The sequence below is a fragment of the Gigantopelta aegis genome, chromosome 3, assembly GCF_016097555.1.
Source record: "Gigantopelta aegis isolate Gae_Host chromosome 3, Gae_host_genome, whole genome shotgun sequence".
Classification (NCBI taxonomy): Eukaryota; Metazoa; Mollusca; class Gastropoda; order Neomphalida; family Peltospiridae; genus Gigantopelta; species Gigantopelta aegis.
The window spans coordinates 51,595,610-51,610,947 of record NC_054701.1 but is presented as its reverse complement, the minus strand read 5'-3'; the positions used below and the strand labels follow the sequence as shown (position 1 = coordinate 51,610,947).

The window sequence follows — 15,338 nt, the reverse complement described above, 5'->3', positions numbered from 1 at the left end:
ATTACAGATATAACTTTCATTATTATCCTGCATTAAGCGTATTTATGAATTGTCAAACACACCATTATTTCAACATTAAAGTAATCTAAAATCTAAGGAAAGAAAAAATCTACATGTATATTATTTTCGCTATGTAAATCGTTTATTTGAAATAATGGAATTTGGTGGTACTCTATTCCCGTTTTAAAAAGTTATTCTTTCCATAACAAACACATTTGTTTCCAAAATATGCTTTAAAGTATCTTTTCAGTATACCTCAAATAAACATTTAGGTTATTGTGGGGTTATTTTTAATCTAATAAACCTCTTACAAAAAAAAACCAAAATCACGTTTGAGAAGAAACGTATCTTGTGTCTGAAAGGTACAGTTTAATAATAATTGTAAACATAATTGCTTAAAAAGGGACACTTTAATTTGTTAGGAGGGACAGTTCACTTCTTTGGATCCGCCCTTGTACACACGCACGTACGCACGCACGCACGTACGCAGGTACGCACGCACACAGACATATGTCGTCGGTTGTCTCGGTGGCCGAATGGTTATCTAGTGGTCTGAGAATTGCGGGTAAATTGGTGCCTTGTGTTTGCGTCCCGGCATGAGAGACAATTTGTAAAGACAAAACGAATTGTATCCCCATCATAGCTATTCATACACCATTACACACACACACACACACACACACGCACGCGCGCACGCACGCACACACAAACGGTATCAGATTTAAGGCTGGTAGGTACTGGCTTCGCATCCAAGTACCGGCTCCCAGCCAGAGTGAGTTTTGATAGCTTAGTGGGGACGTGAAAGATCACTACACAAGCTTCTCTCTCACAGACCGGCATCGGTGGCGTCGTGGCAGGCCATCGGTCTACAGGCTGGTAGGTACTGGGTTCGGATCCCAGTCGAGGCATGGGATTTTTAATTCAGATACCGACTCCAAACCCTGAGTGAGTGCTCCGCAAGGCTCAATGGGTAGGTGTAAACCACTTGCACCAACCAGTGATCCATAACTGGTTCAACAAAGGCCATGGTTTGTGCTATCCTGCCTGTGGGAAGCGCAAATAAAGGATCCCTTGCTGCTAATCGGAAGAGTAGCCCATGTAGTGGCGACAGCGGGTTTCCTCTCAAAATATGTGTGGCCCTTAACCATATGTCTGACGCCATATAACCGTAAATAAAAATGTGTTGAGTGCGTCGTTAAATAAAACACTTCTTTCTTTCTCTCTCACAAACCATTAACAACTAACCTTTAACACACTGCGCAGGACAGATAGCTGGGGTGTGTTCAAGACAACGTACTTGACCCGTTACTGAATATTTATGTTTCAGTCAATAAAACAACTACAAGACCAGTAGCACCCCACAGAACAGTATGAAATAGAGGCTTTTTAAATTTAAAACGGTAATTTTGTCTACCTGCAGAAGATCCTCTGGTACTGTGCCTAGAATCTTTTTGGACGTTTCGGGCACTACATACCAAGCAAGCCGTGTGCCCCATTTAGTTAACATGTATCATGCAACCATACTTCCTATGACCTGATAACCCCTACATGATAATTCAAAGTGTTATTATGTCACTGCCTGATAACATCTCCGCTTCCTGGTTCATGAGTTGCATGATAGCAATGTATGTCAGTGTCATCACCAATGGCATGTGTAATTTCCGGAAATATCATATCCAGTCTTTACTAACAGAAAGCTAGTGCCTTAATTTACATTAACCTTCGTATTCCATTTGCCACCACGACGCACTGTCAGGTGCTTTGTTTATACTAGGTAGACTGCCACTCCCTAGAACAACACACCCTTCCTGGCCTGTCTTACAGGAGGTCTGTCACTCTTAAGACTGGTATGACTAATTAAACTCTTCACAAAACAACTCCCTGGATATATTTATATACAGCTCTGATGGTAGGTACTGTTAAACAGTGATGGTACCAGGTGTTCGCGAAAGATGAGCATATCCTCCCACAACTGTGACACCCAACATAAGCACATCATTCAGTTATCACATCTATTGTGTCATCTTAATGATGAAAAATATGTAAAATACTTTTACCAAAACAAAATAAAAGGTTTGTACAAAATCAAAATAGTGTAGCTATAGCATCAGACATCATTTTAGCTAAACTTTTGGAAAGCATTAATGGGTCTTTGCATGTCATAACCTTGATTAAACAACTTTCGTGCAAAAGGTACACGGCGTATTTTAAAAGCAGATACCAAACACGTAAGAATGAATATTGTTCAACAAACTGGGTAAACTGACTATTGGAACACTGAACACACTCCTTTTGTCAAATATCTTAGTTTGAAGGCTATTATTGTCATTTTGATTCTCTGTAGTGTCCAAGTTATCCAACGTTTTGATGAACGAATGACTGGTGGCTTAACTACACGTTGGTTGCGGAGTGTCAAAAAAAAGTAGGTACATTAACAATGGCCATACCATTGTAAACATTGGAAAGTTAAATTAAAACAAAGTAAGTAGCTGTCTAAAAATATAAATATCACAGGTAAGTAAATTAACAATTTAATATAAAATTCAATATCTCTTTAGAATTTCATTAAAGTTGAAGGTGAAATTGAAAAGATTCCACCACATTTCTTCTGTCAAATATATCCTTTTAGATTGATAAAGAAGATTGCACCCAAACCAAAATGTGGCTCACCAAGATTTTAGTAAATATACAGGGCCATCTGCTAAAGGTGCAATTCATCACAGACGTTCAAAGGGGATGCCATGTCAGTATTCCCTCCTTACTGCTGTACCAATTTGCCATCAAAATAAAGAAATATGCGTCAGCAGTAGACCATACAACAAACGACTGTCAATTGCAGACCTCCATATCTTTCTTTAAAGATTAACTTCAAAATAAAATTATGAACTATGAGCGGTATGGTAAAATCTATTTTACTGTATACGTTGTATTCCCCTTAACGAGTAAAAAGCGTTAATCCTACTTTTGCTTTCACATAAGCGCTGTAAACATCTACGATAAATGTTCCAAATTATTTTCCCCTGAAAACAAAGACGCCTTATAAATACAAGACGTTTTTTGCGCAGTTCGTCATTTTCAATTTTCAAAGATACTAGCTACATGATAAAATATCTGTTTTTCAACTATGCACAGTGGACGAACACTTTGTTTAATTTCTTTTTTTTTAAAGGAAAAATTCAGTTTGGCGAGCGCTCCATTTCGGTCCGCGTCTTACCAACACCCATCACTAACACTTGCTGCTAATACAGATAGGCATTATGTTCATACCAGTGACACCACCTCGACTCTAGCTCACGATGAGACAAGACGTCACGACTTGCGCTCTCGAGTTACCCCACCCCCACCTGGGGGAATGATTGCTTCGTTTGGGGCACTTTTGGAGTTCCGAGTCGCGTACACGGGATCACGGACGACCGTGACCTTAGTGTATGGCGACTCGGTGAAGAAGACGAGAAGAGGAGGGAGGAGACGTGCGCCAGGGGCGGCTCGGGGGGATCCAAAGCCGGCGGCTCAACCGCCAGCGGCGGGTCTTTCTGCGTCGCCGCCCCCACCGTCTCCACCGAAGAGGACGTGACTGCCATCGGCGCCTGCATCCCCGGATGAGCCGTACTCGAGCCTGGACATAGCGATGTGCCAGGTCCCGAGGGCGGTACCATCGATCTCCACACCACGGGCGCCACTTGTTGTTGCGCCACTGAAGCGGAAGGCAACATCACCGACCGTCCAGCCAGCCAAGGCCAAGCCACCAGCGCCCCCCCCCCCCCCCCCCACCCCATGAATCCAAGTGGACCGTTGCAGTCAACGGGCTGAAGAAACATCTGCATCAGTACATGCAGGGGGACACGACAGACACGACGACGCTTAGGGGCAGTTACCTCAACGCGGACTGGAGAACCCTGGAGGATGGCAGCCAGTACGAACTACACAACAAGATGTTCGGCAGTCATCACACCGTAGTCGTCACGCACAGGAGGGAGAAGACCTACAGACAAGCCATACTTCACAGCAAGTTGGACAACCGGAATCTACATAAGATGATCCGAACGGTCTGCGGCCCCGACTACGGTACAGTAGTTCGTACCCTGCGGAAGCGCCAGCATCTGCTGCCCGACCTCCGGGATACTCCAGCCTCGCCGACGTAATAACCTTACCTAGGACAGGTAACCTCCTTTTTGGGGCTTAGTTGGACTTTAAAAAGTTTTGGCCGCGGCTCAAAATTCTTATGTTTATTTTTTTGTAAATAGTCCAACGCACTTTACTTTGGCGCCCGTTCAATTGCACAAATCACCTTAAAACCTTTTAGGCCGAGCACTCAAAAATATTTTTGGTTTTAATTTCTTAGTCCAGACATGTGTAGGATACAGCAGATTATTCTCCTTAGGACTTAGGTTTTTGACCGACCACTTACCCTCTCCCCCCCCCCCCCCCCCCACACACACACTCCTATCCCGGACTTAGTCACTGGCTAAAGTCCGAGATTAAGCCCGCGACGGGCGTGCGTGAAACCTTCGTGGTATATATGCACGTGAAAAACTTTACCTGATCTGACCTCATACCAGTGAATAGGTTGTAAAATATCAACAGAATTTATACACTCAAAAAAATTATTTACAGTTGTTACGAATGAATTATATGTCTACTATTCACTACAGTCGAGGTACAAAAATGTAGCATACATTTTGCAGATTGAATATAATAATTAAAGCAAATTCTAACAATAGGGGCTTACAAATCATAAAAATTGAATGATTTGGCCTTGTTGATCTGGCACGTGTGATGTCATGTGACACGCACCAAATGTTAATTCATCTTCCTCTTATTTAAGTCAATCTCTACGAGTCAAGTGGACCCGATATCGGTAATTTTAAGGAATAAACAAACGATTTGGTAAAATTTGTCGTTTTAGTAGAGGTTTGTAAAGTTTTATATTTAGATACCTTCGTGCCTGAACTTTATTGTTAATCGAAATGCTCATAACTGTGAACAAAACCTCATAAATGAATGACAAGCAGACGACAACAAATAAGGATGTTAATTGCGCAAACCGTTCTCGAGAAAACAAACCGAACAGAGCTGAAAGCATAACGCAGTTAGGGACGTTGACGATATACTCTTTACATTCAAACAAAACATTTATTTCCCCAAGGTGCCATTTTGCAACTATGATGATGCACATGTCCCTTTAATTTTCAAATCATCTTCAAAAATATGCTAAGTGAGGAAAACGGCATCTTATTAAAACGCATTGTCATTGGTGTTACTAATGGTCATTGGTGTCACTCAGTACCTGGTAACACCAATGACAGGTAACACCAATGACAAAGTAAATAAATAATGTTTTGATCTCTAAAGAATTAGTTGAGAAAACAGAAAAAGTACATGTTGTAGCAGACATACTATAATAACATACAAAAAATTCTTAAAATGATTAATCATTACATAAATACGATTGTAACACCAATGACTGTGAATAAACCTACTTTTATATTTTGACAACACATTCATTAGATTTAAACAAAACTACTCACAATTCTTCATACATCTGCTGCTTTTAACAAATAGATTTGATGGCCGATATCTAGCCTACTGGTGGAATGTTTAATCCAGAGAGCATTCAGCTTCTTTTGTTTTCTCAAAAGTATATACAGTAACACCAATGACAGGAATTCAGGAACAAGCTTATATTGCCCACCATATTTTGAATACGGAAAATATTTACAAAATTCCTTCGTTGGTGAGTAAATCAGCCATCAGTAGGTATTACATTAAAGGTTTTCAGTGGTATGTCTTCTGTTATATATTTTAACAGTGCATGTTATGTATATTGTTGTGCTTGGGACAGGTAACACCAATGACATTTTCCACTACTCCAGAATAAAATCTCTATCAAAGCTGATGACCAGATTAAAAAAGCTATGACAGGGTGATATTAGTAATACGGTATCGTTAAAGACAACAAACTTAGCTTTCTATATATAAATAAAAGCGAAATTGTGCAGGGACACAAACGTGACACTCTCTGTAGAGTGATCCACATAAGCAGACACACATCCTCTCAATCTGATTAAAATTAGCTCCACTCAGATTGCACATTCTCTCTAAGACTATGTAAAAGTCAACATGTATCAAGAGCCACTTAATATTAAGAAACTAATGTGCTTTAGTGGTGTCGTTAAACAAAACAGACTTTGACAATCCATCGATTAATCTATACGTTTGTAACTACCTACCTACCTACATATGCATATACATGTATATACATAAAAAAATTAAAATATTATAATATATAATGTATATTAAAATAATTCCACAAACATTTTCAGTTCCAATTTAATTAACTTCTTCAGGTGACCATTTTTTTTAAGCTACAAACAAGAAGAAGAAATAAGAAGACCCCCCCCCCCCCCAAAAAAAAAAAAAAAAAAAAATAAATAACAAAAACAAAAAACAACAAAAAGAAACACCACAGTAAATAAATAAGCAAAAACTTACACAAAGACAACCCACCACTAAAACAAACAAAAAACCAACCACATGTAAGTCAAATAAAGTCACAGAGTTTGATCGTGCACATCATAAACTACAATCTTGCAAAATAATAATTTTTAAAATCTGGAGCATTTATAAATTCATTTGGATATAAAAAAAACCCCAGAAGTGTGGTGTATAATAGACACGTTTTTCGACACCATACCACCTTTTTCGTGTCATTACTTGTTGTAGCTGTCCGAGTTTAGAAGTAGCCTAATTTTTCGTATTAGAAGGAGGGAAAAACTAAAAAAAAAAAAAAAAAAAAAAAAAAAAAAAAAAATGTTTACACAGTCAGTCCCCTTGGAAAACCTTAGCTATAACTACCTACCAAATTTCAGTTAAATGGGTCCAGACCGTTTCTTAGACAATGACAAAACTGACGGCAAATAAACAAACAAAAACAACGACAGCAAAAAACTTAAATACACAATTATTCTTAATCTGCGATAGAGGCGCTAATAATATAAAATACTGAAATGCGTTTTCGGATATTTTATATTCACTTAAATTTCCCGCAGATGGGGTGATACAAGTAGGCTGATCTCTGTAGTAGTACTACTAGTAGTAGTAGGCCTATTTGTGTGCAAGTGACGTGTTATATGCAAAATGAGGCTGTGCTCTGACATAAAGGTGGATAATCAAAACATTTGTTGTCAACCTATGTTAATTTTTTGTTGGAAAGTTTGTGAAGCAAATGCATTTCCTAAGATAGCAGTCAGTTTTTCTCTTTTTGTTTCACGAAATATATTATAACAGTGAATTTAAATTTGCAGGGAAATGCATCCGAAAATAAATGGTGGTGTGCAACCTTTTTGTAAGATTAACTGGTACTTTTCTAGTTGTTGAATTATAGAAAATACAACCGAGCACCATTGTAATTACCAGTCTATACCAAGATGGCGTGAATATTAAACGGTGCTTTATTTTCTTTCGAAATTGTCCTAATTATGAACAGAATAAGATTTTAGTTTTATACATCTATATGAAATAATAGAAAATGGTATATGTTTGTAAAAAAAAATATTTGTATATTTAATTCAATAAAACATAACTCGCTTGGAGTGGGGTGACTTCGAAATTGCCAGAAAAAAGAAAAAGACCGATTCCCATTATTTGTTATTCATTAGATGTGTGTGTTGTGGGAGGGATGCACCATGCATCCTCCCCATCTATGATCCTGTTAATAGTGATATATGATTCGGAAGCAGGTCAACTCGCCCCCAACACTTAACACTGTTGGTCAACTTGCCCGGTTTCTAGACGTTTCGTACCCAAACCCGTTCGTACCATACTGTTTCGTAACCACTAGCATACCAGTTCGTAACCAATTAAATAATGTCATACATTACACCTAACATTAATATATTTTTTAAATACACAATTATAATGTTATATTACAAACTAGCCCTAGTACTCTGACTGTAAGAGAGCTAGACGGACATTTGGACATAAATACGCTCTCATTACAGTCAGAGACCAACCTATGTATATTTTTGGCAATTCCTGACTACCAAACGGTAGGCAAAGATTCCCGCTCTAATACCACAACAATCCTGTTTGACGTCAAATACCTTTACATCGATCATTTTCGAGTTAACTGATACAAAAAAAATCCACATATTAATCACTAATACACATACTACAGAAAGAAACCCAAAAGCACCCATATTCAGCTACGCTTCGTAACACTCCGTCGCAACAATTACAAAGCTTGGCGATCTATTTCGAGACGTAGATCACGTGATCGCCACTGGGCGATTCCGCCTTGTGCAGCAGTTACTGGGGGGCCGTCTCATACCAAGTGACGTTACAACATGGAAGAGTTGGCTAATGCCGTTTTGGATGAATTTGGATTTAATTACGTCATTAAACCAAAACAATTACACATTATTGATTCCATTTTGAATTTGAAGGATACATTTGGGGTGTTATCGACAGGATACGGCAAAAGTATGTGCTACGTACTGCCTCCTTTATGAGACAGCCCCTGTAACTGCTGCACAAGGCGGAATCGCCCAGTCAAAAAATAGATCGCCGAGCTTTGTAATTGTTGCATCACTATACAGTACCACATTTTTCATGTTTTGAATTTAAACTTCTGACGGTCATTTCCCATTCCTCTCAGGTGGTGATGGTACAAAGCTAAGTGTGGTGTAATCGTTGGATTGTTAGAGGTACTGGAAGAGAGAGAGCTGAGGCAGAGAGTGGGGTTTGTTTTGTGCAGCATGGCTTCCAAACGGCCGGCTGACGAGTCTGGCTCAGCTGGTCCCTCAGCCAAGAAAGCTATGACTCGCATCGAGTCCATGAAGATGGGTCCAATTTACAATCTGGTAAATAGTTTTGTATTTTACCATACCTGTGGTACTGAATTAATATATCAAAGTAAGAGAATTTAGGAGGATCCGTGTACTACTGCAGATTAAATATATATGTATAATGTACAGTAAAACCCCCACTTAACGACCACCACCAAATAAGGACCAATATTCTAAATAATGGACTATTTCCTTATTATTTTATAATAAAACAACCCTTTTATTAAGACCACCCTGCTATTATGGATTACAACCAGTAAAGTCAGACCCAATGGTTGTACTTGTCACGTAAGTGACAAACAATAAAAATATTGCCTAGTTGTCCATGCTATGGTGTTAAAGTTACTTGCAGGTATATATGTCACTCAAACTAGCAATTAAATAATCTTATATTTATTTAGTTTGAAAGACAAAGGTATTACTTTCAAACTAGGAAGTCATAGTTAATTTCTTGAAGGTACAGTGCACCATCATTTTATTGTATAACTTGCACATAATAATGTTGAAAAGTAACAGTTAAACAGAGTAACACGTTTTTTATGAAAACAAATGCTATACTTGTACCATCCTAGTACTTTATTATTCATAGACACTGACAACACATGCAAAGATTAGCTGCAATGATTAATAGTGGACGTCCTAAAATGTCGGGAGAGTGTCATTTCTCAAACATTTTGAATGTTGGTAATTCAGATTGGGACCACCCTACTATTAAGACCAATTTTAATAAGTCGCAGTAGCGGGCTTTACTGTAAAATACTTTTATCTGGCGCAATATTTAAGGTCCCATGAAAAATTTAAATTATCAGATTCTGAATAATAATTTAAGATCCCGATAAATAATTACATTTGGCAAGATAGAAACAGGATTTACCTTGCTATTAGCTTTATTGAGTTTCTGTTTGCTGTCATTTGTCTTTGAACCAATATTAGCGATAAACTGATAAGCTATAACTAACACAGACTGAAAATATAGTGGGTTTCTCTTTAAGACAATAGCTGATAATTAATACATCAATGTGCTCTAGTGGTGTTGTTAAACAAAACTAACTACCCGTGCTTTGTTCCATTAGCTCTTCTGCTTGACACTTTGATAATGTTTTAAATGTTGATGCTTTCATTAAAAATATTAAAGCTATTATTGGAAAATACAATTTTATTTATTTTTGAGTTTAATCAAGAATGCACAAAAATAAAACCCATGAATATAGTGATTTTATTTTGTGTGAAAATGAAATACTTTACAGTAGTTTACATTATAGAGCTAGTGGGTTTTTAGAAAAATTCTGAACACTGAAATAACATATATTTTGTTCCACTTTGATGTATCTTGTGTGACCTATGATTTTAATTTAAAATTGAATGTTAATCCATTTTCAGTTCTATTAACAGGTTTTATTGTTTAACATATTTGTTGTAAAAATGGTATATCTTTTTCCATTAGGAACAACTTGATCTTAAGGTTCTAGTTTTTCAAAACAAGAAGTTGGCTGAGCGGATAGAACAGAGAAAGAAGGCTGAGAATGAACTACACAAACGAATAGAGCAGCTGGAAAATCGACAGCGAACAGATGATGCTGTGCTCATGATTGTTAACAGATACTGGAATCAGGTTCAGATAACTCCGTTTGTTTTTCCTCATTCAAATATCAAACACCTTCTGTAGCACTGAAAATAACACAGCACTATAGATGAAAGTGACAATTATGGACAATTATTTCAGCAATTCCACCTTCTAGTGTTCAATTTTATAAGTTTCTTGTTTATTTCGGATTAACATAAAGAAACTGAGCTGAAACAACTTAACATTTTTATTTGTATTCATGTGTGTTAGATCTTTCACTTCATTTTGTCTGATTGTTGGATCAACCCTGATTGTTAGAATATGATATTATGTAGACACTTGGATTTGTCATCTTTGAAGTAAGGGAAAGAACTCTTACAGTCCTCAATTCATTTCATTCTAAGTATTGGTTGTAAAAATATTTTGTGTGTGTTTATTTTTAGCTGGATGAAGATGTTCGAGTTCTTTTACAGAGATTAGATGCTGAGACAGCAGATGAAACAGAAACAAAAAGTGAGGATATTCTTGAAAATGATTTTAAATACTGTTTATTCATTTGTTCCTCATTTTCTGTCACTAGCCATTAATCAGTTTGTACATTCCCTGAGAATATTTCTAATCTTTCCTCAATATGAATCTTATCTTATATATTGTTTTTTTTATTCCAACTTAGTTTGTTTTTCAGGGTTTTTGTCCTTTTTCATTTCTTCTGTACCAGTACATTAATTTTTTTTAAATATAAAACTGGGGAGTCTGGTTACAACTAAAAAGTTGTTCTTAAGATATAGGTTAAGTATTGTTGGTGTTCTTCTACTCTGATTAACAGATGAAAGCAATGAAACTACGTCCTTCCTGGCCATGTTGTCGACTTGGGACAAACAGGAGTTGGAGGAGACGCTCGGACAGAGAGTTGAGTTTTCCAAGCGTGCTATTGGCAAACTCCTGCAAGCATTTGATCGCATGTTACAACGCAATGAAAAGCTACACAAAGCTCTGGAGAATAAAGCTGAGAAAGAAAAAGAAGATCTGCTTGGACAGGCATTGAAGTCCGGACAAGATTCTACAGTGAAGAAGGAGGAAAATGAAGATGATGAGAAAAAAGGTTAAAAAGTGTAGATACAGTAGCTGGTCTTGTCCTCTAGCCTCAGCTTTCAAATGCTGAATTGAGGGCAAGTGGTGCTTGAGGTGTTATATGCTTTAAGATCAATCACCCCCCTCCCCACATTCCAGCCAGTGCACTCCAACATGTAGGCCATGATGTCTTGTTTGAGGGAAGTAAGCTATGACCCAAGATTTGGGCAACTGGTACCACCTAGTGGATGAATGGTCCTAGTGACTTTGTCATGGCCGTCTAATCCAGCAGATTAATGCACAATATTGATGCATTTGTGGATTTAATGATAAAAGCAAACATTTTTACACAGAGATGGGGAAAATGTTTTAAAAATAGCTCTTTTGTGTGACAAAAGGTTGAAAATTAAAAGTAGTTTAAATAGCACATCAGGCTTGCCATTTCATATGTAACACCTTGTATGATGAAAAACTGCAGCAATTATGGAGATACATAAATAAATAAAAGATACAACAACGATTTAACACTGAATAAATTCCAAAAGTTTAATGTTTTATTTCTGCTAAAAAGATCCTTTTTGTTTCAAAAAAATGCTTAGGCTTTTAAAGATCAGGATAATTAAAAAACAACACAGAAATAAAAACAAATTTAATCTTTGAATGATGTCAAAATTGCCATAATCTATTTATTTTGTAAATCACATCACAAAAACACCAGAACCCCCAAAAATCTGTGTATTGTGCTTTCTTTGAGGAATCATCAGAAATTTCAGGTGCTACATGTATATCACTCTAACGTGTTAGGGCTCCGGTGACCCGGGAGCTCGAGTAAATTTTATGAAAGTAAAATATATGTATGCAACAGTCGAAAACGCTTGATGTGGTGTAAAATATGGATTACAGCCAAAATGTCCCAAATTAGGTGTGCAGGTAGAATTTACGACAGATAATTAGCACTCACAACAGTATTGTTTTATTTCTTAAAATGAACTGAAAACATTTTAACTTTTATTACAAACCATGTTTGATGATATGGCCAATAGAATGACGAATAAGTCCAAATGGGAACATGTTTTGATATCAATGTAACAATAAATTAATAAAACAAATATCGAGTACATGCACCATTACAAAATATTGGAGCTGAAACAAAGTTGTACCTACATGATTGTCCTTCGTACACAGTCTCTCAGACAAATGAAAACTACAATGTAATATTCCATGAATTTTGCAAATCTCTTCTTGTGTTATAATACAAAGAGACCATTAATGCTGGCCGGGAACCCCCACCCCCTCCACGCTTTATTGATATTTGTATACCACATGGAAAAGTAACATATAACTCAATTGTATTAAAATCGAATTTAAACGAAAACTATTGACATTTTTGTAATGCAGATATGCAGAAACATGTTATATGTTTTAAATGATTTAATTGTTATATGTGCATAATTTTTCTTGTTGAACACTAATCTGTATCACGTACAGTATGTGAATGAAAGAAAATTAACTTTAATCAAACTGTTCATCAAACTGTTCATCACCCCCCACCCATTTTATTCATTCCTTTTAGTTGCTTCCTGCTTAATCACTTAAACACTTGTAAACAAAATGGTTTTTTTCAATAAGATTTTAATTCATGTTTGTTACATTAAGATACGCAGTATTCTCGCTGGTTGAAAATTAAAGGATGGTGGCTGCGCGACCTCCCTTCTCCGTCCTTCAAAAAATCAACAACAGAAAAGCCCCAAAAAGGAGTAAATGTGGTTACCATATATCCTTGTGTTTGTCGACTTTGTGGAAAAACATACCCCTTATTTTGCCCCTCGGTATGTGGTACAAAAAGGTTGGTGCCGTTAACTAGAGGTATTATCGGTCTGACATTCACGCTGATATCACAGGCATTCATTTTGCAGAACCGATTGAAGTTTAAATATTATTTTAATAAATATTTTCTAAAATTGATTCCCTAATGTGAGATAACATTGTTCTGTTCTTTTTATTTTCATCTTCTTCGAATGAATCGATCGCTTTGATATCACTAGCTGATAAAAGTAGTTCAGTGTTCGAGATTAAAAGTTTTGGGCAGTATCCCAGTTGGATACTAACATTTCGAAGTCTGGTATCCCACCTGAGAATTTAGCATCCCACTAAAATTAACTTCATAAATTACATCGTAACAAACTTGGACAGCACTGTTCTTGTTCCCTGCCTATTGCTACACTGATATCATAATCGAAATAGCAGAATTCACAATCAAACGAAATCGGCAAACAGATTTGCTTCATTCTATTTGGTGTAATACTGACATAAGTTAGTATTTAGCAGTAATCTATAAATGTTCTCGACATTACTAATGATAAACCTACCTGTATAAATTTTCTGCAGACATGGAATCAATATCTGAAATAAAATTTGAAGGGAGCAAACATCCAACAAAAACAATAGCAACTTATCGGTTCCCAGTCTATTACTGCACCGCTATTGCTCCAGTTATACATTAGACTGAGTACGAGTTGGTAAAAATATTGTTACGACATAGCATTAGACAGGGTACGAGCTTAAAAATACTGTTACTTAACTTCGTTGGCAAATAATGACTTTATAGTTAACGAAAAATAAAAACTCAGGATTAAGAAACCCAACAACATTATATGGTATTTCGACGCGATACTTGTTTCTTGAAGTCTGGTATACAGAATTAAAATCTGGTATCCCCGGGATATCGGGATACCATTAATCTCGAACACTGTAGTTTCATTTTTGTAAAAGCAGTGTATACATTACTTGACACCCAAGATAAATGATTTTAATGTCGAACACTACCACTTCCATTGTTTTTATAAGCAGTGATATCCCTAAAAAAGAAAAGTTTCTAATATTTTATTAGGAATTGCTGAATAAACAAATGTCAGTGAATAAAAATCTGCAATTACGTAACTTTAACTGAAGTTTTCGTCAGACGAGAGTCAGTGACCACAAAAGGCAGAATGATTGTTCTGATCACGTGACAAATTTGGCACCAGATAAGGGTTTTATTTAGTTGGAAATGGCCAAAACAATAAAAATGGAATGTTTTCATTGCTCAAATAAAATATAACTTTTATTGTGTGCATCAAACATACAGATGGATACCAGTATGGGACACAATGGAGGCTGTTAAAAATACTGTTAAATCACGTTATGGTAATTGTCATAAGCTACCAAGTAGTTTTTCATCAGTTGCATTTCCATAGACATCGTGGCTTGTTACCTTTGATGGCCAGTGTACAGACTGATCCAGTTTTTTTAATATGTGAAAAAAGTGTACATTTTGAAATAGGGGAGCTGAATGCTGTAAAATAAAGTAGGATGCAGGCAAGTAAAGAGGGGCACAGAAAAATAAAGGGGGGGGGGGGGGCGCAAAACATAAAAGCAGGGTGGGAAAATGCAACAGCAGGGTGGCCCACCCCACTTAAATGGAACAGCAGGGTGGCCCGCCCCACTTAAATGGAACAGCAGGGTGGCCCACCCCACTTAAATGGAACAGCAGGGTGGCCCGCCCCACTTAAATGGAACAGCAGGGTGGCCCACCCCACTTAAATGGAACAGCGAGAACACTGATACAAATTCATAATACTGTACATTATTGGGTAAAAAAATAATTACAAATGACTGTTAATTGACACCTGAAAAATTGACCCATAAGTCACCGACTCCCAGATTGAGAGGCCTGAGCGTTAAACTCTTCAATTTTGCATGGAATCATACTATTTGTTACACAATTTACATCTTGGGATGGAACATGAAAAAAGACATTTTAAAAAACCTTGAAATTAATAAATATTATTCCTTAAAGTGCTTTAGTGTCAAAAATG

At 36.9% G+C, this 15,338-nt stretch overlaps 1 protein-coding gene across 4 annotated transcripts in view; it reads left to right on the top strand.

The window, feature by feature from the left end:
• Positions 1-7,247: 7,247 nt before the first annotated feature.
• Positions 7,248-15,338, top strand: part of LOC121368206 (E3 ubiquitin-protein ligase BRE1B-like) — a 47,246-nt gene continuing 39,155 nt past the window's right edge. For 3 of the 4 annotated variants that reach the window (XR_005957483.1, XR_005957484.1, XM_041492840.1), the window contains exons 1-5: positions 7,418-7,446; positions 8,657-8,861; positions 10,291-10,458; positions 10,854-10,923; positions 11,237-11,512. Coding sequence is in view for 2 of the 4 variants with exons in the window: in XM_041492840.1 (XP_041348774.1) it covers positions 8,757-8,861; positions 10,291-10,458; positions 10,854-10,923; positions 11,237-11,512 (619 nt within the window). In the remaining 2 variants the exon portion in view is untranslated. Of the gene's footprint in view, positions 7,346-7,417; positions 7,447-8,656; positions 8,862-10,290; positions 10,459-10,853; positions 10,924-11,236; positions 11,513-15,338 lie in introns of those variants that run through there. The other variant, XM_041492841.1, reaches the window with a different exon arrangement.